Source organism: Diceros bicornis, chromosome 35 (genome assembly GCF_020826845.1).
Source record: "Diceros bicornis minor isolate mBicDic1 chromosome 35, mDicBic1.mat.cur, whole genome shotgun sequence".
In the NCBI taxonomy this organism is placed as follows: domain Eukaryota; kingdom Metazoa; phylum Chordata; class Mammalia; order Perissodactyla; family Rhinocerotidae; genus Diceros; species Diceros bicornis.
Window position 1 is genome coordinate 11,725,090 of NC_080774.1, and position 24,700 is coordinate 11,749,789.

General features: G+C 53.7%; 1 protein-coding gene across 4 annotated transcripts in view; it reads right to left on the reverse strand.

Moving 5' to 3' along the window:
• Positions 1–24,700, reverse strand: part of RBM19 (RNA binding motif protein 19) — a 147,102-nt gene that overhangs the window by 90,406 nt on the left and 31,996 nt on the right. For all 4 annotated transcript variants that reach the window (XM_058531490.1, XM_058531489.1, XM_058531487.1 and 1 more), the window contains exons 17-21: positions 22,375–22,550; positions 19,494–19,554; positions 15,366–15,445; positions 12,639–12,694; positions 9,526–9,642 (exon numbers count right to left, since the gene is read on the reverse strand). In XM_058531490.1, coding sequence (XP_058387473.1) covers positions 9,526–9,642; positions 12,639–12,694; positions 15,366–15,445; positions 19,494–19,554; positions 22,375–22,550 — 490 coding nt within the window. The remainder of the gene's footprint in view (positions 1–9,525; positions 9,643–12,638; positions 12,695–15,365; positions 15,446–19,493; positions 19,555–22,374; positions 22,551–24,700) is intronic.

The window sequence follows — 24,700 nt, forward strand, 5'->3', positions numbered from 1 at the left end:
TCAAGGACGACAGGGTGAAATCACGAGCACGGAAGCTCTCCGGGCCCCGGCAGGGCCCTCTGGTAAGGGCTGTGTGGCATCCAGAGGTCAGGTGCACAGTGCCTCCGTCCCCCGGCGGAGAATGCACCAACAAGGAATATCGATGCAGCAATGCTGATGCTACAGAGGACACCGCGGAGCTAATGGGCGGCCCTGAACCAGAGCTGCTCCCGACAGGAACGCTCACCGGGACCCCCAACACATGCAGGCGCACAGACAGATCAATTGAGAAGCGCAACTCTGGCACTGCTGCTGTGGCCCGTGGTTACGTGTGATGCATCACGGGCGAGGAAAGGCTGGGCGTGTGGAGTGGGACGGACGCCTCCCTCGGGCTGCCCCACCCCCGCCTGTGGCACATCACCCAGCTGGCTGCTGGGACCTAAATACAGGAGTCGTCCTGGGTTCCTATCTGCATCCCAGTCCTCACTGAAGCCACCAGCAGGACTCGGCAAGTGCATCCCCACACCGACCGGGCACCCCACTTCCACTACTGACACCTACCTGGTCCAGGCCACAGTCACCGCTGGCCTGGGGACTCCTCGCCTCCCGCTGACCCCTCTCCTCACAAGATCCTTTACAAATCAGTGAGAGCCCACCACTCCCTCTGCTCAGAACCTCCAGCGGCCGTAGAGTGAAACATGAAGACCTGAAGTGCAGAGGGCCGAGAACAGCCCAGGCAATCCTGGAAAACAGACTCCAGACTTCAAGCGATTACGAAACGCGGTGATTAAGACCGTGCCTATTGGCACGGCGTAGACGCATAGACCTGCTGCACAGATTAAAGTCCAGAAGTGGGACCCTCACACCCAGTCCCCGGATTTGTGATAAAATCAAGATTGCAGAGCAGAGGGCAAAGAACGGTCTTTGCAATAAATGATGCGGGACCAACTGAACACCCAAGTGGGGAAAAATGTCCCTTAATCTCTACCTCACACCACACACAGAAATCAATCCCAGATGGACTCCATCCCTAAACGGGAAAGGTCAAGGCTTTTAAAGGAAAACAGGAGACCAGCTTCATGAGCTCGGAGGAGGCAAAGATCTCCTAAACAGGACACAAAGAGTTCTAACCATGAAGGAGAAAATGACAAATGAGCAATATTAAAATTAAGAGCCTCTGTTCATCAAAAGACACCAGTAAGCTACTCACAAAATAGGAGAGGGAGGGACTGCAATCAAATATCCACCAAAGGACTTAAACCCAGAATATATAAAACTATACACAAAGTAAAGGCAAAAGACTTGAATAGGCATTCCACAAGAGTATATCCAAACGCTCATAAACATATGAAAAAATCATTTGGTTTCCTTAGCCATCAGGGAAGCACAAATTAAAGCCACAATGTGACGATGCCGTTATATACCCACCAGAATGGCTAAAGAGAAAGACAGACAATACCAAGTGTTGGCAAGGACGAGGGGCACCCGGAACACTCAAACTGATGGCGAAAGTGCCAATGGGTACGGCTACTCTGGAAGCCTGTTTGGCAATATTTACCAAAGCTGAAACAGGCACCCCCATGACCCAGCAATTCTACCCCCAAAGGTACACCCTACAGAAACGCACGCACATGGGCACCGAGACATGCACAAGAACCTTCACAGGAGCGTTCATTATTCGAAACAGCCACAGAGCTGCCAACTACCCAAATGCTCATCAGTAAAATGCTTAAGTGTATCGCCACATAGTTAGACGATGGAACACCATATGGCAACGAGAACGAACAAGTTATAATTACAACATAACAACACAGATGAATCTCACAAAAAAATTACTGAGCAAACAGGCCAGACACCCAAGGTATATACATTAATTCCATTTACATAACGTACAAAAACAGGCAGCGCAAACACATGCTTTGGGGAGTCAGGAGACTGGTGGGCAGGGAGTGGGGGCAGTGACTAACGGGCGCTGGGCAGGGGCAGTGCTGCTGCTCGAGCTGGGCGCTGGTTACACAGGCCTGCCGGATTTCTGACCACTCGAGCTCTACACTTAGGATCTGTGTGCTTTTCTGTAATTAACTTACACGTCAACAAAAAGTTTAAACAACATCCAAAGCCCTCATCACGGCCCACAAGATCGGGCCCCTGTCCACCCATCTCATCTGAGCACCGTCCCTCTGTGCCCGCCCCCCTGCCCCAGCCACACTGCCCGTTCCCCTGCAGGCCAAGCTCATTCCCACCTGGGGCCTGGCACCTGCCGTCCCCAGATCTGCAAGCGGCTCACTCCTTCATCCCCTCAGGGCCCCACTCGGACGTCCCTTCCTCAGGGGAGCCTTCCCTGACCTGTACTGAGACACCTGTACTGGGCAAACAGTGTCCCCAAATTCATGTCTGCCGGAACCTACATCTTACTTGGAAATAGGGTCTTTGCAGATGTGATCAAGGAAAAGGTGAGGTCATACGGCACTGGGGTGGGCCCTACATACAAGGACTGGTGCTCAAGCTGTGTATAATGAATGAATGAATGAATGAATGAATGAACGCATTCATTCCATCCCTTAAAACCTCAGCAAAGGCGAAGGGAGGGATGTGGGGCAGCACAGATGATCCTCAGGGCAGTGAATATACTCTGTATGTCACTGCAACGATGGACACGTGTCATCACACACTCGTCCAAACCCACAGAAGGTCCAACGCCAAGAGTGAACCTGATGTCAACTCTGGACTCTGGTGATAATGGCGTGTCCATGGAGGCTCATCGATTGTAGCAAATGTCCCCTCTGGTGCAGGATGCTGATAGGGAGGAAGCCGTGCATGTGTAGGGGCAGGGGGTTGTGGGAAATCTCTGTATCTTCCTCTCAATTTTGTTGTCAATCTAAAACTGCTCTCAAAAAATTGTCTCAAAACAAACAAAAAAACCTCAGAAAAGTTGAAGCAGCAGAGATACCCCTGACAAGAAAACGGGTCAGAGTGGGGAAGTGGCTGCAGAGTGAACATAACTCTCTGCGCTGGGGCCTCGCATCTTGTCCTCAACGGGGTCAACGAGGCAGAGCGTTACCTGTAACATTTGCATGCTTTATCAGGGGGAAGAAAAAATGCCTCAGCTGTGTAATTAAAGCTAGAAGACAACACCAAACACCCTTTGGGTGCGTCTCATCTCCACATAGGCCCTGTGTTCAATTCAGTCCAGGGTGGGCTAACCTTCCCCATTTAGGGCCAGAGTCAACATTTTACACGTGCTGGTACACGAAAATGAATGAGCGTGACGAGAGGCGGACGAGATGCCCTCCACCCGGGGCCTCCCTGTCGGGGTGGGAGCAGCCCGAGCACAGCCTCGCCCTCCTCACCCCAGCCCTTGCAGCACCCGGCTGCAGGTGCTCGATCCCCACACACCCCTTCTCCAACGGTCCCGGCTGGCTCTCGGGAGCTGCCCAAGGCTGTTTTTCGCAGAGCCTCTTCCCCAAGAAGCCTGGGGAACACGAAGTGGCCCCGTGGGCCTGCGCCTCTGTGACAGATCACAGGGCTCGCAGCTTTTGGAAAAGCACTGCTGACAACGGGGTTAATCGGGCAGTGACCCCCAACCCGGGCGAGGGGGACGAGAGGAACCCGGCAGGCAAGCTGTCCTCAGCCCTCCCTCCACGGTCACGGTCAGGGTCACCGCGAGAGGAAATGGAGAGAGGAGGCCCGGGGTGGACGGACGCTGTCCACGAGGCGGGCACAACAGGTGCGCCGGGGACGGGAGCCGCAAGCTGTGTAATTAAGGCCTCCAGACCCCTGTGGGGAGCTCACCCATTCACACTCCAGCAGGCGGTTCACACCTCTGAGGAAAAAATAACAGAAGAAAGAAAGCAGCTCAGACGAAAGGAGAACATCTGCAGCGTGCAGCCTCTGGTCCAGCCTGCCTAAGGCTGCGCTTCTGCCAGCAGCTCTCAACTGACACCCTGACCCTCGGGGACAGTTCCGGGGGGCGGGGCTCTAGAGTGAGAGAGACCTGGCTGTGCCGCTGCAGAGCTGTGCGACCCTGGGCAAACTCCCTCACCTCTCTGTCCCTCACATGGCCCGTCTTTATCAGGATTCCACGCAGGAAGGCTTTGCACAGTGGATCTACGTGCTTAGCAAACATTTACCGAGCACCCACTCTGGACCAGGGGCCTGTGGACACAGCGAACCAGACAGAGTGTCCCAGACCGTAGTCTGGGGGTGGAGGTGAGGTGCTCTAAACAACCACATGGACGGTCCTCCAGGGTGGCTGTGAGACGGGCTGGGTGGGACGGTAACGAGGTTGTGGGAGCACAGGACACACTAAGCTGCCCCAGATGGGGTTGAGAGTGAGCTGAGGCCTCACTTTACACAGCAGTAATTCAGGCTCTCGAGGAAGCCGACCACCTAAAGGAACAGCACTAACAGCTACGCTCGCTGGGCCTCCGTGGGCTGGGCACCGTGCTGGGGGTCTCACACACACTGACTCTTCGTCATCGCCCAGCTGTGAGGCAGGTTCTTATTATCCCCATTTCACAGATGAGGAAAACCGAGGCTCAGAGAAGTGAAGCGACACAGCCGAGGAAAGAAGGGAACCGTCTGGAACCCATGCAGTCCACTGCCAGCGCCCACTCTTCACCATCCCTCTGCCTCGCCCAGACTCGAGGACTGTCTGAGGCTCTGACATCGTCCTCAGAGGGGCGGGTCTGTCTGAAATGTGCTCCTCGGCAATGACCCACAGAGGTCCTCAGGGATGAGCATGGTGACAACACACAGGCTTCTGTAGAACGCGCCCCCTCCCGTCGGTATGTGCATCCGTTCTGGTACTGAGCCTCTCCCTGCCCGGGGAGGGAGGAAAGTGGGCAGGACCTTCAGTCCCACCCCGCAGGTGAGGGAACTGAGGCTGGCCGACTGCCAGGTTACACTGGCTCCAAGCCGCCGTTGCTCTGCAGGCAGGACCGGCTACGTAATTTGCAGGGCCTGGTATAAGACGAAAAATTTTTAGAGCCCCTTGTTCAAAAAGTAAGAATTTTAATGTGGTGACAGCAGAGCATTGACCCAAGCACGGGGCCTCGTGTCGCTTCACAGTCACACGCTCACGAGGCCAGCCCTGTGCGCAAAACCCCTTCCAGGAAGATCACTGCCTTCCAGAAGCCAGGCAGCTCAGACCAAGGCTGCCCACTGAGCACAAGAGACACGGGCGAGCTGCGGGTCCTCCTACAATCAGCCCCTTTGCCTCTCTGCGCCCCGGTTTCCTCATCCAGAGAATGGGCACTCAGCAGTTCCACCAGGCTGGGCGGCTGTGAAGACGCACCCATACCACGATCGCTGGGGGTGTGGTCAGCCCAGTGCCGGACACTGCCTAAGTGCCCGGGAGCATTAGCCATCTCGTCCCCAAGGGTTTTTGGCTATCTCAGGGCCATCACTTGAAATACAGGTGGGAACGAGACCCGTCCATCAAACGCTTTGGCTCTGCACACACGTGCTTGTGCATCAGGATGGGTGGCCCTGAATGCAGAAGCTTCAGTGGAGGGTACAGATGGAGGCCCTCTCGAGGGATCTGTGGGGCTGTTCTCTGAACCACCCCCTGCGCTGCGGACTTTCAAATCCAGGTTTTCTGATGGAGGGGGGGAAAGAATAAAAAAATCATAGCAAAACATGCACACACGTGCACACACACCTACCCCAGAGCAAACCCAGATGGGAGGGGGACGCCTGGTCTTCGCCTTTCTTCCTCTGGAGTGGATGCTGACTTAAGACCGTGGGCCCTGCTGGGCGAGCCGAGGGCCGCTTCCACCCTTGCTCTGGTCGTGGGGTGAGGCGTGTGCTCCTTGCACGCATGCACACACGTGCACAGTCTGTCCCCCCCGTCTGCCCTCCATGTTTCCTTTCAGGGGTGGGGGGGACCAGCTCAGCCTGTGTCTCCCATTCCTTACGACTCTCTGCCCCAGAACCTAGCTGGAGGGGAGAGGGTTACAGTGCGGGAGGGCGGGGAGGGAGGGAGATACTTCGGGAAAGGAGGAAAAAAAATAAGAAAATGCCGCAGAAAACTTGCAAGACTCAGCACTGCTGTTAAAGACAGAGGCTCTGTCTAGAGTCAGGCCTACCCTGGGTTCAAAGCCTGACGCACTGGTTTTGTGCTGTTTAATAATAACCACAGCTCACCTTTATTAACTACCTACTCCATACAGGCCTTGTACTAAGGACTTCACAGGCAGAATCTCATTTAATCCTTTTAACAGCCCTGGAAGCAGCCACAGGTGAGGGAGCTGGGTGCTAGCCCCAGCCCTCTGAGGACCCGGTGGGAGGAATGTGGGCTCCGGAGCTGGTGTGTTCACTGGAAAATGGAGACGATGGTAACTCCTCCACAGGGGTGTTTCGATAAACAGATCTCTAATAACGAAAAGCCCTTCAGCTACAGTGCCCGGCACAGAGGTTGGGCTTGAAAACTATACTTAACGGTAAACGGTAACGTTCATTACTACATCACCATCTAGATCACAGCATACGTATCGTTAGAATGACTCTGTTACTTTATGCGAGGGGAAACTGAGGCCCAGAAGCGGGTGCAGAGAGGAGAAGCGCTGGCTCCTAACCCACGGCTGTGTCTACTCTCTGACTTTCCTAAAGGGTGAGCCCCGGATTGTCCCAGGTGACGATCCTGCAGAAAGGTGCAGGCTGGGATGGAGGGGCTGGAGTGCGGTGCAGTGAGGCCCTACTGGAAGGCTGGTGGCCTCCAGGGGAGACCCAGGAGACGCTGACTTGGCTGGGATGCTGCTGCCCCAGTTCACATGCAGGGCCCCCCGGAGGCTGGAGAGGGTGGGCAGGCTGCTGCCCCCCAGCAGGCAGTCTTGAGAACCTGGCAGTGCTCTCCCACAGCCCTGCACTCACACCTGCACAGGCTGGGCGTGTCACTGTGCGACTGTCACTGTCGCTTTCCTCCCTGGCCCTCCACCCACAGTGAACTCCTTGAGAGAGGAGCCTGTGTCTCTCCTGGAACGGCTACACGCCTGGCGCCCAGCACAGAGTCTGGAAGCAACGACACACTCCATGCTCTCGTGGGACAGCGGTTCCACTGAAACAATCCGGGGCACAACAGCTCCTTCTAGACCCCAGAGAAGGACAGCAGGCTGCAGAGAGGAGTGGTTCCCAGCCCATGGCTCCGTCAGACCACTGAAGCCTCAATCCTGGCTCAGCTGTGTGGTCCTGGGCAGGATGCTTCATCTCCCCAGGTCTCCAGTTTCCCTCCGGGTGCTAAAAGGGACAACAGCATCTCTCCTCCACGGGGCTGCTGTGTGGCTTAAAGCGGAAGATGCCACCTGGGGAGGTGCGCAGTGCCGAGCCCCATAAGAGGGAGCTGTGGTTCTGATTACACCTGGTAGGACAAGCCTGCAAAACCTGCCTGGCAAAATGGACCAGACTGTTTCCCCTAAACCCTGAAATCTTCCCCTGGCTCTGACTTTTGCCGGCCACTGGCTTTGTCTGAAATCGGGTCTCCGCTTTCCCGGACAAGCGCCGTCTCCGAGAAGGCTCACAGCGACCCCTGCTGCCCGCCCCTCGGAACTGCCTCGACCCCCAGCCGAGGAGCACAAAGCCAGGTGAGCCCGAGGAGAAGGCTTTCCGTCCCCAGGGGTGATGAGAACGCCCATCAGAACAACAACAGGGAGAAGAGACACCGCACATAACTATGTTCAGGGGACACTAATTCCCCGTCTTCTCGAAAGAAATATAAAACACAGATCAAACGACGCGCTTTCCCCTTCCTGCTGAGGTCTTTTGTTTCCCTGGCTGTCACCCTACACAGACTGCGGAAGCAAGTGAAACTGTCGTCCGGCGGGATGCTATTTCCTGATCAACACGCTGTTTGCAGCAATCCCGTTTTGATCTGGCAGTTCCTAAATTGGACTCTTTTTAAAAAGCAGAAGCATGTTAAAACCAGCAGACGGGCGAGGCTAAGGATCCATACCTTCTTGTAAGGACAACCTCACTCATGCACTCCTCTGGACTGTCTCCCGGGGGCAGGGGAATGGAAAATATCCCGCCAGGCTGCTCCTGCCATGCAGGGGACCAGGGATCATAGTTAAGACCCCTGTACTCAGAAACCGACAGGGTCTACGTCTTTGCATCAGCAGCCGGCTAACCACATCCGTTAATGAACTGCACACTGTATGATTAGGACAGAGGGGAGACAGACAGCGACTTCTGAAGCAAATTCCCCAGATGGCTCTCCATTCTTGAAACCACCAAGTGAGTACAAAGAGGGTAGATTTCACACAAAGATACATTTCTCCAGTCTCCAAAATATAGGACATATATTTTGCATCCACAGTTGACCTTGCAAGATGCTAGTTGGTAATTCTAATTGGGACTTAGCTCTCCCGATCTTCAGGCCAGAAGCGGACAAACACAGGTTGAATGAACGAGGCCTAGTCTGTAGAATCCTGAATGTTTACCCATGTGCAGGCCAGGAAGCTGGAGGTTCCCAGGGCACTCTTAGATCGTAGCCAGGCCCCCATGATCCGCGTGGTTGGGGCTAATGTCACCTTCTGTTACATTCTGAGGGCTAGACGGCCTTTCTCTGCCCGACCCAGCACACCCTGGGGAGTGGTCAGCTTCAACCATCTTCCCTGTACGCCCTCTCATAAGGACGTTCCCTCCAGGGCCTGGTGCTGGGAGATACCTAATTAACCCGAGAAACCAAACTCCACGCACTGGTGGCCCTTGGGCCATCTTTGGCTCACAGGCAGACTTTGTCCCATACAGTGTTTGTATTCAGAAAGTGAATTAGTTGCTAACTTACTCCCTCTAAGAATCCAGACTGCCAGTGTCTCTTTCAAAACGTGGGAGAGCTGGTCCTCTTACACCTGCGTTCCTGCAGTGTCACGGTGGGCCCTCCAGCTCGGCAGGCCCCACCCAGCCCACTCTTCCAGGCCCCATTACCTGCCTGGCCCGAGACATCTCTGAGTTTTTGACCCCTGTGCTAGCAGCTGCTGATGGACTGCATTATTTGATTCGCCCTCATTTCAAAAAGGGCTCTCCAGAGACAGCAATGTAGACAGTGGTCCCCAAACCTGGCTGGACATAAGACTCCCCTGGGGAGCTCTGATCAAAATACCAATGTCTGGGCCCCACCTCTGACCAACAGAATCCAATTCTCGGGGGGCGGAGCCTGAGCAAAGGTATGTTTATCAAAGTCGCCAGGTGATTCGAATGTGTTGCCAAGGTAGAGAATCACTGGCTTAAACCAAAGGAGTGACTTGAGGGGTAGAAATTTCAGACAGATCATGGGTAGAGTGGGCTTCAGCCACCTGGGCTACTGCCCTCCCACAGGTTACCGATGGGGACAGAGAAGACTGACTGCCCTTTCTTGTCCTGCCTCCAGAGGAAGAGGCCTGGCTGTTCCGACTTGTTTGCCCACAGCGCTCTGGAGAGCAGTGTCTGAGATTAGGGGAGATAAATCAAAGGCAGCAAAGATGACCCTTGGAAGACCACTGTGCTGGCCTTCCCCAAGGCTCCGGCAGGCTCCCCAGCCACAGTCCCTTGGACTGAACCGGCGCTTCTTACCTGAAGAGCTCTCGGATCTCCCGGCTGTCAGCCTGGAAGGGGATGTTCCGCACCAGAATCTTGGAGGTTGTCTGCTTCCTGGGAACTTGTTTCTTCCGGGCGGAGGTCAGGGCTGGCCTGGAGGGTTGGGGAAAGGGTTTGGGTTATTTGGGGCATCAGCAGCTGCTGCCCTACACTGACTGCACTCTCCTCCAGAACCAGTGCTCGTCTTCTGTTCGGGGGACGGACTCCAGGAGTCTGCGTGGAGGAGGCTGAGATGAAAGGGGAGGAAGGCAGGCTCCCCTGGGTGGCGTGGAGCATAACTACCACCTCCCCGAAACAGCTCTGGACGGCCGGTTGACACAGCCGCCCTTGGGTGCCTGTTGTCTTCATCTGAGAGACTCAGGGACTTAAGAAAGGAACTCTGATGAGAGTGGGGCCGGTTTCTCCCCAAAGCTGATCTCCTCCGTCTCCCCTGGCTGGTCCAGAGGTCTTGTTTGAGATATTTCATCACTAACCCAAGGAGCATCATCCAGGGGCCTGGAGTGGATTCTGGCCATGGAGACGGACCAGGGGTGAGACAGGAAACTCTCAGCCTGAGGTTTAAGGCCGTCCTGATGAGGCCCCACCTTACCTGTCCCCTTGCTCTCTCAGGAACCCCCCTCTCCATCGAAGCAGGAGAGGGGCCACGAGCACAGCTGTGAGTTAACAACCTGGGTGGGAAAGCCAAGTCGGCCACTTAGCATCTGTGTGATCCCAGGCAAGTAACTTGGCCTCTCTGGGCCTCAGTTTTCTCAACTGCAGAACAGGCCTAATAATCGGGACAACCTCATTGGACTGTTTGAGGATTTAATGAGAGAGGACGACGTCAAACACTCTGCATGGTGCCCACCTCGTGGGGAACGTTCAGTAAGTGGCAGCTGTTATTATAATGACTATTGAGATGACTCACTTCCTTTAAGTCTGCCCCATGTCACCTCCTCACAGCCCTCCCCTGACTCTCTCCACTGAAACGGCAACTCACCCCCACCCCCTGGCTTTATTCTTCTTCCTGGCACTCAGTGCCAGCGTGTTACGTGTTCAGTCATGTTTCTCTTTACTGCCTGTGCTCTAGGGCTGTGCTGTCCAATACAGTAGCCACTAGCCACATGTGGCTAGTTAAATCTAAACAAAAACGAACCAAAATTCAAAATTAAGTTCCTCAGTTGTTGGAGTAGTCAGCCCCCAAGATGGGCCCCAGTGAGCCCTGCCTCTTGGTATTCATGCCCTTTTATCAGGACACGCTGTATCAGGACAGGGCTGTGTGACCAACAGAAGACAGCAGAAGTGATGGTGTGTGACTTCTGAGACTAGGTCACAAAAGACATTATTGCCTGCTCCTTGGTCTCTCTTGGACCACTTGCTCTGGAGGGAACCAGCCGCCACGTGGTAAGGACACGCATGCACTCCCAGGGAGAGGCTGACGTGGTGAGGAACTAGGCCTCCTGCCAACAGCCATGCAAGTGCACCATCTTGGAAGTGGATCCATCAGCCCCAGCTGAGCCTTCAGATGAGCCCTGGGCAGCATTCTGATTGCAGCCTCACAAGAGACCCCTAGACAGAACGACCCAGCTAGTTCCTGACCCACAGAAACCGGGAGAGAATTAACGCTTGCTGTTGGAACCTGTTAAGTTTTGAGATACTTCGTTACGCAGCGATTGACACCTAACACAGTCAGACTCGCCACATTTCAAGTGCTCAAAAGCCAAGTGTAGCAAGTGGCTACCAGATTAGCACAGATGTATAACCTTACAGAACATTTCCATCACTGCAGAAAGTTCTCTCGAATAGCACTGCCCTAGAATGTAAACTCCATCAGGAAAATCCATCCCCAGCACCTGGGAAGAGTGCCTGGTGCACAGCAGGCTTTCTATACTTTTTTGTTGAATAAAAGAATGACTACACGAACACTGGCTAGGAATTGAGAGCTTGCAAGGTGACTTCAGCCTGACTCCCTGGAGATAGGGGACTAAAAAGAAAGATCGCCACCACTGGCTGAGTGCTCTGTGCATGGCACGTGCTAGACACTTCACACACAACCTCCAGTTATCACAATTTACTTTACAGGCAAAGTCCCTGCCCAAGGTCCCACGGCTCCTGAATTAGAACCCAAAGCTGTGGGCTCAAAGCCTGGACTCCTGCCTTTACACCACAGCTCAGGAACCCACGTTAGACTTCCAAGGGCTCCCGTAGCAACCCTTCTTGCAAAGGATGCTCAGCCTGGCACAGCCCGGGATGGGTGAACAACACTCGAGGTGGCCTAGGCCGGATTCACAAGTACCATGAGAAAACAAAGAGAGAAGGGAAAAAGGCTGCAGCTCCAGGTCAGCTCACGGGCAGCTAATTTGCTCAACGACCACAACAAATGACCAATTTGCTGAAAAGTAGCAAATAAATATCATATACCAGCCCAAGGACTGTTAGAAGCAGTCATTTCATCACCTGAGGCAGGCAGATGATAATGACAATGACAACAATAATAATGGCTTACACTGGACACGTGTTATGTGCCGGGCACTGTTCGAAGCACCTCAGGTGTATTAGTTCATTTAGACACACAAGCAGGTAGAGATGTAGGAGCAAAACTAAACCCCTAAAAAAAAAACCCCTACTTCAGGAAACCGGTCATCGGGCCGACTGGTCCATCTCCATCTCTAACACCTAGCAAATCTCTTTCCAGTTAACTGGAGGCCGTCTCTGGGCACTGTTGGCCAGCTCCAAGAAACAAACCTCCATAAAGAGACACGCCTAGGTTTTATCTCTTCTTCGTTCATCCAAAGCACCAGCAACCTGTGACTCTCCCTTGGTTTATTTAACCGCTAAGAGGAGTAGAATTTGCTGGTTTCTCCTGCACTCGTTCCTTTTATTATAATAAATGTCTGTTAAGCATTTACTCTAAGGACAGGCCCAGTCCCAGTGCATCAGGGAAATGGTGTTGGAGCTGGCAAACGTGACACCACCTTAATCAGGATGAGTCCCAAATGGGGCGGGTGGAAAGGACACAAAATGGCCATGAAACACCCCCCAAGGCGCCAGCACCGGAGCGGGGAGAACCGACTCAGACCAAAGGAGAGAGGGGGGCACTGCAGACTCACTTCGTGGCTCGTTCCGAGATCCTCACTTCCAGCTTGTGGCCGTCCACAACATGACCCTAAGAGATAAGACAACACAGCTCGTCCCTGCGTCCTTTTAGAAATACTCACCTGTAGTTCTGCCCGTCACTGGAGCGGGCTTCAGCTGAGTGAAGAACAGGAACCTTGGGTGGGGGGACTGACTGCACCCAGGCAGAGGGGCCGGCTGGAACCCAAAACAGAGACGGCTTCCCCCAGAAATGGCTCGTGCCGAGCCCAGCTGGTGGTCACAGAGACCCAGCCCTTCAATGTCCTCTGGAGCTGTGAGTGGACCGTGACCTTTACGCCACTTGAGGGGCACAGAATTTTCCACTGTTTCTAAGCATTATCAGCCAAAGTAAGCCCCTTCAGTGGCTTGTGGAGACAGTTTGGTTTAGACTGTGTGGTCTTTAAAAAAAATTCTAAATCAGTGGAGTTGCATGGAAAGCTAGGCTCGAACATGGGTCTCTTAAGGCAAAACTGGCATATTAGCAAAATTACCCTTGAAAATCCCTTAGATCTCCCATAAAATACAGCACACATAGCTTTGTATAAACAACTCTTTGTGGCAATATGCACGTATGTATGCACACATCAAGGTACAGAACATAACACTACACATGTGCGAGGTGGGATTTTACAGGATCTTGAATTACACAGAAGAGAAAGCTGGGGCCTGAATGTGCAGAGCTGAATTCCAGCTAAAAGAGGACACGCTATCTAACGACCAAGCTGGATTTCCAGTGTCTCTAGAAAACAACCAACAAACCAAAAAAACAGAGAAGATCTGGTATCGCTGGGCCCACCTTCCCACGAGGCAGAAACTGGCTGAAGCCGAGAAGTGGCTGCCCCTTTGGACAGGGCACGAGTGTCCAGGTTTTGTTCTGGGTAATGCTGCCCCTTCACTCATTTACACTGCCTCCTGCCCCTGTGGGCATCTGAGTTGGTGAGGCCTCGTGGAGAGCAGAGAGACTTTCAAAGTGACAGCAGATGCCCCAGAGGCTGTCACCTCCCCATCATCCTACCAAACCCACTCAGCCCTTGGTGAAGTTGCCTTGAGCCACAGGGAAGGTCATCAAAATTCCATAAAATCAACTGTATTGGCCAACTGCCCAGTCAGGAAATGTAACATTTCCTATAACCCCCATGGCTTTTGCCTTGACTAGGAAACTCTACGGGGACAGAGTCAGTCGCCTGGAAGGTCCCTACAAGTAAGCGAAGCTCCCCAGGGTGGTGGCCCTGTATGGGTGCCCTTTCCCCTCTGTGTCCAGCCCAGCCGTCCTGGCCCGAGCGCACCTCTCAGAGAGAGAATGAAGGCCGGGGATGGTGTGCAGCCTGCTATGCCCTGGCTTGTGAACTTGGCCCGATTCAACACCACTTTACCTTCACACTGCCTGGCCTCATGCTGGGCAGGCCCAGGTCCTCCTCTGAATGGCGCACCCAGACACAGGATGTTCTGACTACGGTTTAAAGGATTCCTGGACCCCCTAGGCCCTTCCACAGACCCTGGGTTTAGAAGCCTGTTCTAGGGGCTTCTACAATCAGGAGCACCCCGCCTGTCCACTGTGGCTCCCCTCCTGCAGGATGAGGGACAGGCGAGGGACAGCAGAGAGCAAGCGGGTCTGCAGAAAGAGGCGTGTGGGAAGGCACTGTTCCTTGTCCCCAGTGACCGAAGGGCCTGGGGATGTGGGGCGTCAGGTAAGGGTGCTGAGGACACCGTCTCAACCCGAGGCCTGGCTCCCTGTGGGATGGTGCAAATCCTTGCCTGTCCTGCTCCCTGCGGCCCCAGCTCCCCTGCTATCGAGGGCCCCGATCTGACCCCGCACTTCGGGCCTCGCAGGTGGGCACTGCTCCTCTGTCTGTCTGCAGAGGACACCTCTGAGTTCACCCCTCCTGCCACCTGCACTGCCTCCACCCTGGCCAGGCCACCACCTCTCCTGCCTGATGATAATGGTCTCCCACCTGCCCCACTATGATCCACTCCCCACACAGCAGCTGGAGAGACTGTTCTGAAGCAGCAATCAGTTCCTTCCCCAACGTGCTCCAAGCCTCTGGTGGCATCTCACAGCCTTTATGCTGAATTGCACAGTCCTTAACACGGCCTTCAGGATCCACGCACCTCCCACCCCACGCCCTGCCCCTGCCACACTGGCCTCTATCTGCTTCTCAAACATACTAAGCTCACTCCTGCCTTAGGGTCCCTGCCTCAGACCCTTTGCACATGCTGTTCCCTCCTCCTAGACCACTTTCCCCCAGATCTTTGCGTAGCTGATTCCTTCCTGTCAATTAGGTGTCAGCTCCGCTGTCACCTCCTCAGAGAGGCCTCCCCTGACCACACAATCTAAAGCAGCTCCCTTCATCACGGTGCCGGCTTTATTTCCATCCAAGCACCTCCACGACCTGGTCTGTGTATTTATTCAGAGGTCCGCCTTGCCAGTCTCCCCCAGGCCCAGCACGGCGCCTGGCGCAAACCAGACCCTCGATATAAAGAGCTGTGGATTGAGGGAATGCACTACAGTGACTACGCAGTGCTGAGGAAGATTCTCCGTTTTTCCTGGGTCCCAGGCCCCTAGAGAACTGGGAGGAAGAGACGGGCCTGGGAAAATGTGGACCTACCCACTTGCCCGCTCACTTCCAGAGGGTTGACGGGACCCCCCCAACCCCACCGCCTGCCAAGTGCCTCCGTGGACCTCGGCTGAACTCCCACTTTACCTGGAGCTGCCTGAGCGCTTTCTGGGCCTGTTCTGGCTTCCTGTATTCCACGAACCCAAAGCCCATGGAGAGCAGTGCGCCTGAAGGAGAGAGAGGTGACATCACTCCAGTGTGGTGGGTGGGGAGGAAAGGAGCAATGAGCCCGAGACCAAGGGCAAGGGCTCCACTGGGCCCCCGGACGTCTGCTTTATGTGCTCATTTCTTCACACCCTCTTCATTCCCAAAAAGGTTTCAGCTCCTGGCTCGCCATTTATTACTAGTCATCTTGAAGAATCGGCCAACGAGGCTATATAGCCGCCACCTGAGGCCCGGCTGACTATTAATTAACAGATGATTGACATGATAATTAACTTCATAATGGAATTCCGCCTTTGGGAGGGAGAAGGAACTAACAGGGATGACCATCGCTGTGACAAGCGGCAAATCCTCTACCTGGGCAGGCCCCTGCTCCCGCACACAACGCATAAAGTGAATGTGTGCGTGCAAGTCAGACGCACCCAGGGCTTACTCTTCACAGGTATTTCCAACCATCCAATTATAACTGGTTCCTGGGTGTCAGATACGAAGGGATGGGTAAGCCGGGGGCAGGGAGGGCGACTGTATTATTTGAACCTATCTGGTTCCCCACTTCTAGGTGGCGAACAGCAAGAGTTCAGATAGCAATATCTCAAAAGTTTATGGGAAGTTTTTGCTTCCCAACTTCAGTTATATATGTTATGTATGTATATACACATAAGTGGGGGGAGGAGTTTTTACAGGGCTCAAATATATAAGATACCTTAGACACAAAACGTGATGCATGCCTTCTCCCCCCAGCATTTCATACAGATACATTATATTTTATTCTTTAGTTTTTTCTTTTTTTTTTTGTGAGGAAGATCAGCCCTGTGCTAACATCTGCCAATTCTCCTCTTTTTTTGCTGAGGAAGACTGGCCCTGGGCTAACATCCATGCATATCTTCCTCCACTTTATATGGGACACTGCCACAGCATGGCTTGCCAAGCAGTGCATCGGTGCGTGCCCGGGAGCTGAACCAGCGAACCCTGGGCCGCCGCAGCAGAGCGCACGCACTTAACCACTTGCGCCACTGGGCTGGCCCTAGTTTTTTCTTTTTAACACAGTAATTTTTTTTTTTTTTTTGATGAAGATCAGCCCTAAGCTAACATCCAATGCCAATCCTCCTCTTTTCTTTGTTGAGGAAGGCTGGCCCTGAGCTAACATCCATGCCCATCTTCCTCTACTTTATATGGGACACCGCCATAGCATGGCCTGACAAGCAGTGCTTCGGTGGGCGCCCGGAATCTGAACCCACGAACCCCGGGCCACTGAAGCAGAGCACACTCACTCAACCGCAGCACCACCGGGCAAACCCCTATTCTTTAGTTTTTTCACAGCTGAACTCAAAGAGAATTGGCTCCACTCTGATGGGTCTGAACGAGGCTCAAGATTTGCCACCTACGACTCCCTGAGCGGTCCCCATCTTGACATCTACTGTACTGCGAGACCTCTGCATCCCCCATGGGGACCTGCCTGCTTGCATTTTCGTTTACAACCACGTGTTATAAAACGAGGGCCCAGTGCAGTAAGGAATTCCATGAATTGCCTAAACATGGCTCTGTGGGCGTGAGAAGGAAGGCTCAGACAGAACTGTGGCTGACAGGCAGTGCCACCCCGTGGTGACTTTAAATAGTTGTTCTTCAGCGTTCTCTCTCCTTGGGAGACTCAAGGCTGTGGGTGATGGGTTGGTGGTGTCTGTGTGTGAAGGATATTTAAAAAGTGCATTAAGACTGTGTGAAGGCACCTACAGGACGTCAAGTTCATCGCCCAGTCACGGACGCTGTGCAGATTCACTCTCTGCCCTTTTCCCGCCCTGGAGGCTGCCTGGGCTTCCCGACCTGGTTTCCTGTTGGGTTTGGCCAATTTTGAGCCTCCCTGATCTGAGACTGGCGGGTGGAGGAGAGAGTTGGGCCCCTGGTTCCTTCCACACGCCCCACCAGCTCCCTGCTGTGGTGTGGTTCTGGCAGTGCCAGTGTCCAAGCCACACCCTCAGCTCCCGCTGGTGGCCCTTCTTCTGTGGCTCTGGTCACACCATTCCCTCCCCATGGCCCTATGGGCTCAGCAAGGGAAGCGTGTTCTCCTGCGTGACCCTCTGCCTGGACATCTCCTGAGGGTCCCCTCAGCCCAGCCCCGACCTCGGCACTTGGCTCCTTTATCACAAACGTCTCTTCAACCACCTCCACTGAGCATGCTTTCCATTTCCTGCTGCGACCCTCACGGATACATACACTGTGCCCCCAAACTGTGATGGACGAGCCCCAGAGAGCAGGGCTCTCAAATAGAGGCTCTTGAAAAACAGAGTGCATTTCAAGAGCTGCTCACGACACACGACACTGAGAGAGCAGATAACTACTTCTAACGATGCAGAGGAGTGCCCGGAGGGTGAAGGGCAGGCTCCACAGAGCGTCTGATTGCAGAGACGGGCATGGTGACCCTAAGACCTGCAGGGACAGCCCGGGATGGGCGTGGTGACACCTCTGCCAGCCTGATCCATCCTCTGGACTTTGGGGGTCACCTCCTTTCCTGAAGCCCCTGCAATGATCCTACACACCATTAACTTGGTACCTAGCTGCTTTTCCTTGTTTCCCAACTAGATCTGAAGTTCCTGTAGAACAGGGATGTTATGGCTTGAACTGTGTCCCCCCTCTCCTAAATTTATATGTTGAAGTCCTAACCCTCAGGACCTCAGAATGCAAACTTATTTGGAGACAGGGTCTTTACAGAGGTAACCAAGTTAAAATGAGGTCATTAGGGTGGGCCCTAATCCAATATGACAGGTGTCCTTATAAAAGTAGGGGAGAGACTTGAACACAGGACAGGCGCATACAAGAAGAACACAGGTGAACATGAAGACGGTCAGCTACAAGCCAAGGAGAGAGAGGCCTGGAACAGATCCTTCCCTCCCAGCCTCAGAAGGAACCAACCTGCCAACACCTTGATCTTGGACTTCTGCCTTCCAGACTTGGGGACAATAAATTTCTGTTGTTGAAGCCACCTAGTGTGTGACGCTTTGCTACAGCAGCCCTAGCAAATGAATATAAGGAACTCCCTAACTTCTATGCCATGTGTCTGCTTAAAACCTTCAGAGGCTCCCCAGTACCTGTGGGAAAAAGCCCAAACTCCTCCATATGGCACAAAAGCCACTCTGTGATTTAGAGTGGCCCACCTTTCTAGGTGCATCTCCTACCTCCTCAACACACTCCCAATCAGCGCTCAGCTGCTGCAGCACCCCCATTCCTCTGCACACCCCATTCCCGCCAGCTGCCTGCTCTGCCTCCCCACCCTCCAAGCCTCGGTTTGACGTGGGGACCCCTGTGCTGGGCTCCTGCCCCAGCAGGGCCCCCTCGACCACGTCCCTCACTGCAGGGTGCTGTGCCCACCAGCTCATCTGTCTCTCAGGACACAGCTATGGGCTGACTCATGTGGCATCCCTACAAATCCTGCCAAACTGAGGGATGGGGACCGTGTGGCTGAGAAAAAGCTAGGACTTATGGCCTGTCCATCATCTGTAGCAGGCCAGGGCTGGAGAAGAGACAAAGCAGAGGTCAGGGGACTCGTGACAACACCCGAGGCCAAATGGAGAGATGAGGGTGCTGTCTGCATGGCCAAGGCACCTACGGGCCAGGGAGGTGTGTGGTAAATGGCTCAGTGGAATGTTCCAGATGTTCTACGCCTGGGTTATTTCTCCTGGAAGAGAAGAGTCTGGAAAGGCCAAGGCTGGTCATTTCCTGCTATTCTCTAGGAAACTGACACAGCACTGAGGTGCTGGGAGGAGGAGAGGCTCCCGTCACTGGACAGCGTCAGTGCTGCCAGCCCACTAGGTGCACCGCCCGCACATCTCTGACAGTCTCAGGAGGCAACGGGTCTGGACTCAGAAGAACCTGACGTGCACGGCTGCTTCCAATAAAAGGCAGGGCCTCCAGGGACACTGACAGGACCATTCCAGACAAGCCAAACGAGAGTCTGAGGGCGACAACGCTTCAGAACACAAGAGGACCTTCAGAACAAGCAGGCGGAGCGCCCCCACCCCTGCCCAAAGCTACAGTGTCCTGAGATTTCACACGGAATACCTGCTTTGTTCTTCTTCTTGGAAATAGAGCAGCTCTTCACCATTCCCACTTTGGAAAACACCTGGAAAAGAACGTCAACACGTATCGTCAGTATTTCCAGGCTAATCCTGCAGGCACGTCTTCAAAGACGGGGCTATATATGACCAGAGGCACCGGGGGGCCAGAAGGAAAGCAGAGCGCCCACCCGGCAGTGCTGACCGCGGCCGGGCCCTGTCCCGAGTCCTACGCTGCCTGAACTCATCCAGTCCTTGCAGAGACCTTAGGAGGTAGGTGTTGTTATTACCCCCATTTTTCAGACAACAAAACCGAGGCTCAGAGGGGTTAGAGAAGGCCCATCTGTGACCCAGGGTCACAGAGCTGGGAAACGCTGGAGCTGAGATTTGGACCCCAGCATCCGGGCTCCAGGGCCCGGGCTGCAAACCACTAAGCAGGTGGGGGCCCTGGGCAGACACTAGGCTCCCCAAATTTGCCATAACACCATGTCAGGGCCCCAAAAACACTTCCAGGCACTGCATCACGGCCTACTTGAAGTAACGTGTACAGGCCCCCGGAGCTCCCCACAAGGGCGGCGGGGCTGTTCTGGCTCCAGGCATCCAGGAAGGGCCTGGGGCACTACAGTCCAGAGTCTCCGAGGGTCACGCGATGGGGAAGCCGGGCCTAAGTCTGGAAGCACAGAGTCTACTGACCCCAGTCCTGACACATTTCACCGCCCTTGCACCTACTGCCAATTAATTTTTTGTTTTTTTGCAGAGGAAGACTGGCCCTGAGCTAAGTAACATCTGTGCCAATCCTCCTCTATTTTGTATGTGGGCTGCTGCCGCAGCATGGCTCACAATGAACAGTGCAGGTCTGTGCCCGGGAACTGAACCCGGGCCGCCGAAGTGGAGCGTGCTGGACTTACCCACTAGGCCGTGGGACTGGCTCCTGCCAATTAATTTTTAAAAATTAAAAGAATCACTTTCTACTCCACTTTTCCCTTTCCTTTTCCTGTCTCCCTTGCTAGAATTTGAACCCGACCAGGGCAAATTCCTGTCCTTCTGGTTCACTGCTGGGTCTTCAACACCACACACGGGGCCCAGGGAAAGGCGGGTACAGTAACTGTGCACTGACTGAGCGAAGGGGAGCAGAGAGGAGGGGAGAATCCTGACCCTCAAACAAACACTGCAGGTGGAGCCCCTGCTGCCTCTCTCATTCCACGTGTCAAACGCTTTCCCTGGATCCTCTCATTCGTCCTAATCAGATCTTCAAAACAGCTCCATGAGAAGATTCTATCAACATCCCCATTTTACAGATGGGGAAACCGAGGCACAGAGAGGATAAAGGACTTGCCCAGGGTTGCACCATTAGCAAGGAGACAGGCTGGGACCCGAGTCCAGGCAGTCTGACCCTCAGCACGGCTCTACATCAGACACGGTGCCAAGACAGGAGCCCTGCGAGCAGGGTGCTGCTCCCCCAGCACCTCTAATGGGCTGTGTGACCTCAGGTCAGTGAACTGACCTCTCTGAACCTCAGTCTCCACATCTGTGATATGAAGAAACTGGACTAGATCATCTTGGCTGCACCTTCTAGCTCCAGAATTCTTTAATTCTGAGGATGCTCTTAGGGTGACGCTTGGGCACATCTTCCAGGAAAGAATGATTCCAGATCATGGCATTCCCATCCCAGGCCCAGGAGAGCCGGCACTCCAGAAATAACAACAAACTACAAGCAGGTTTGACCTCTTCAAAGCTATTCACCCTTTGGAGCCCACGAGCGTGTGCCTGTTTATAAAAGCAAGCCCACACCAAACCAAAACTGACTCAGGAAGTCGCCAAGGAAAAGTGCAAGGGAGGGTTTCCCACTGGTCAGTAGCGTGAGCCTTGGCTAGTATGCTGCTGCGGGGGGCAGGGTGTCTCCGCTGCTGGGGCGGCTCTTCTAAGCGGCAAGTGGACAATCACAGCACAGGGACTCAGCCAGACCGTCTCGGAGTGGAGGCTCTGACCTCGTCTCCCCGGCCCCAGTCCTTCCTCCAGACGCAGGCTGGCCTCCTCCACCCGCCCACCACTCCTGCCTCTGGGACCCAGGGGACACCGGCTCCCCTCTGGAGACCGTCTATGGAATTTCAGAACTCAGAAGTTTTTAGAAACAATCGGTTCAATCCTTATGGCCATCTTCCTTTCCAGAACCAGCTCACGGCTGTCAGCCTGCCCATCACTGATTCATTCATTGAAAAAAAAACCTCGAGTGTTTACTCTGTGCCAAGCCCAGTTTTCAGAAACGAAGAGGCTCCCCATAGGCAGTTCTCAGGCGGGGGGGGGGGGGAGTTGACAGACACCAATCCTTTGGTGCCGGAGGCCCTATTCCCTGCCCTCTGGCCCGATTCCTTCTAGAAGCCCCGCAATCCCTCAGTACAGGACTCATGTGGCATTTCCCAAACCCCTACTTGGAGTTCCCATCCCTTTACCCTCTGCTCCCTTCCCATGAATGCAAAACCCTCCCCTCATCAGGGACTCCAGGCAGGGAGGCCTCTCCTGCAGGGTCACACCAGGCTGGGAGTGGGTGCTGACATTTGTTTTTGGGTAATTTACATCACAGGAACAATGTGGGGGGCTTTGTTTTCTGAATATACAATGCTAACACTGACTACAGCTTCTCATTACATACGCCTCCCGAGACACCCTGACGTGTCCCCTCATGTGTATGTGGGTGCCCCTGCCAGGCCCCCAGGCTCAAGTGTCCGGGTGAGCTGCCCACTGGACAGCCCAGCAGAGACGTCAAGAGGGCGGCTGTTAAACTACTTAGCAACACGGTCACGTTTACAGGCAGAATAACACCGTGACTCCACCAGCAGACCGGGGTTCCCATCCCACGCCCCCTCCTCCCGTTCTGAGAAATCACTTACTGCCTTCAGCGTCTCCTCAGTGGTGTCGAAGTTGAGATTTTTAATAAACAGAGTACACCCAGGAAGGCTCTCTTCCTCCTCCTCCTCTTCCTCCTCCTCTTCTCCCACCTTGGCTGAAGAGCCATCAGCTCCTCCCTCTGTTGGCTTCACACCTTCGGGGGTCTCGCTGTCTGGCACTGGACCCCCAAAAAACAAATCCATTAAATGGTGTCTAGTCTGCCCAAGTCTCAGGGTCTCAAATACAGAGCCGGCTGGATCGAGGGGCTCCCGCCTGCGTAGGCAGCGGCAGGAAGGGACACTGATTCCTGGCTTGTGCCAGGTTTCGGGTCTTAGCCACTCTTGAGAGAGGGGAAGGGGAGGAGGAGGGCGGGGGACAGACACAGACACAGCCTCTGTTTTAAAGAGAAAGGAATATGAGACATAGACCAAAAACATGAGCCCTCAAGTGGACTACTCCACCCTAATCCCAACCTCAAAATAAATTAGTGTGTGAACCATTTTATTGAACCACAAACCTAAGTAACATGTTCTTTTCCCTCAAAAAACAGCACTTAGTGAACCCTCAAACTAAAAGGCAACTTAACACTTTTCATGGAACAGATACACAGAAGTGTGATTTTTATCTACACGTGACATCTTAAATTCAGTTATGCATAATAGTGAACAAATGAAAAAAAGCTACATATTCACAAACAAGAGATAAGGAAAGTTACAGGGCCACCAAAGGCTGGAATAATACGTAGTCAGTAAAAATGATGCTTCCGAAAAATGTTTAACAACATGGAATGATGCTCATAATATAAAAATTAAGAGAAAAACTAGGATATAAGACAATATACAACGTAACCCCAATCACATTCTGTACAGTTTCTGAGGAACACACAAGAAGGGAAAACCGGATGGCAACACGTAACGTGCTCCCAGTTAGTTCTGGAGAACAGGATCACAGAGGGTTGTTCCATCCTGCCACCTCCACCCCTCTGTTCCACTCCCACTGTGAAGGAACAGCATTTCAGGGAAGAAGGAAGAGCAAAGGTACAGATACAAGTTAGCAGGTGTGTGTGAGTGTGTGTGAGTGTGTGTGAGTGTGTGTGTTGCGGGGAACTAGGGGTGCCGTCAGCCGTGGTGATGAGTGCAGATTTCACCCAAGGGTGATGGAAGCCTCAAAAGGTTGGTAACAGTATCACAACCTCTTGAGAAGTTCTGCTGCCAGGAAATGTGTTTGGTTTGGTTCAACCTTCCCCATTTTTCCCCAAGTCACAAGATTGGGAACTGGGGACAAACTCCCCCTCCACATAGAAGCTTTTGAACTCAATTGCCATCTCAGCAAGTCCTCAAGGCCATCATCAGACTGTGCCCTCACACCCCTTGCTCTCACGGCTCTGAGCAGGGGGTCCCTCCCTCCCCGAAGATCTAAACCCTGCACAGCCTGGCTGGCACGGGCCCAGCGAGGCGGCTCTGTGTGCCGGCCCAGAGCTGATGGAGACAACCCTCCTCTCCCGCACACACCTGCACTCAAATAGTTCAAACTTCTGCGTGACCCAAGGGGTCTTCTTGGGGTTCAAATCCATCCCCCATACTCTCAGGCCAAGCACCAAAGGCCCTCCGTCTCCCCTGCCCTTTCTGCCGCAAGCCTAATGCTTGCAAGTCCTAATTAAGCTTCAAGCGCTTTGTCATGAAACAACACTTTCAAGCTCTAATGGAACCGGCCACAGTGATAATGCTGTTTCTTTAACATCAGGCAGCCTTCGCCCCTCACGCTCCCTTGGAGGTGAACCCAGAACCCAGACTCTCCCTCCAGGACAAAAAGAAGAAACCTACATAAAGGCTCCTCCCCCACCCAGGAAACTAACACAATTTACCCAACAGGGGACTCCATGGTGTTGCCATTTGTACTCAAAACCCAACTTTCAAAGCAAAGCAGGAGGAACAAGTATTACTAATGATGGGGAAGCAAAGCTATGCAAAGTAGCTAAGAGGAGGTTCTGAAGGAGAACTTCAATGGAAAGGAAAAGCATGCCCTTCAGCTAGAATGACATTCCCCCGCTGGCTCTCCTTGCATGGGCATCTGGGGGATGAAGGGAGGAAGGACGGACGCTGATTAGATCCCACTGTGTGCCAGGCACCTGGCTAGACACTGTCAGTGTGCTGTCTCACCAATGACCACAGGAGACACATCACAAGGGTGGGGCCCACGGAACATTCTGGAGGCTGCTGGATCTGAACCCTAAGATGTCTCAGGCATCTTCAGGTTGGTGAAAGAGGTTCATGGAAGACTAAAAAAATATTTTTAGAGAGAAAAGAATGGTGGGGATGATGGTGACTG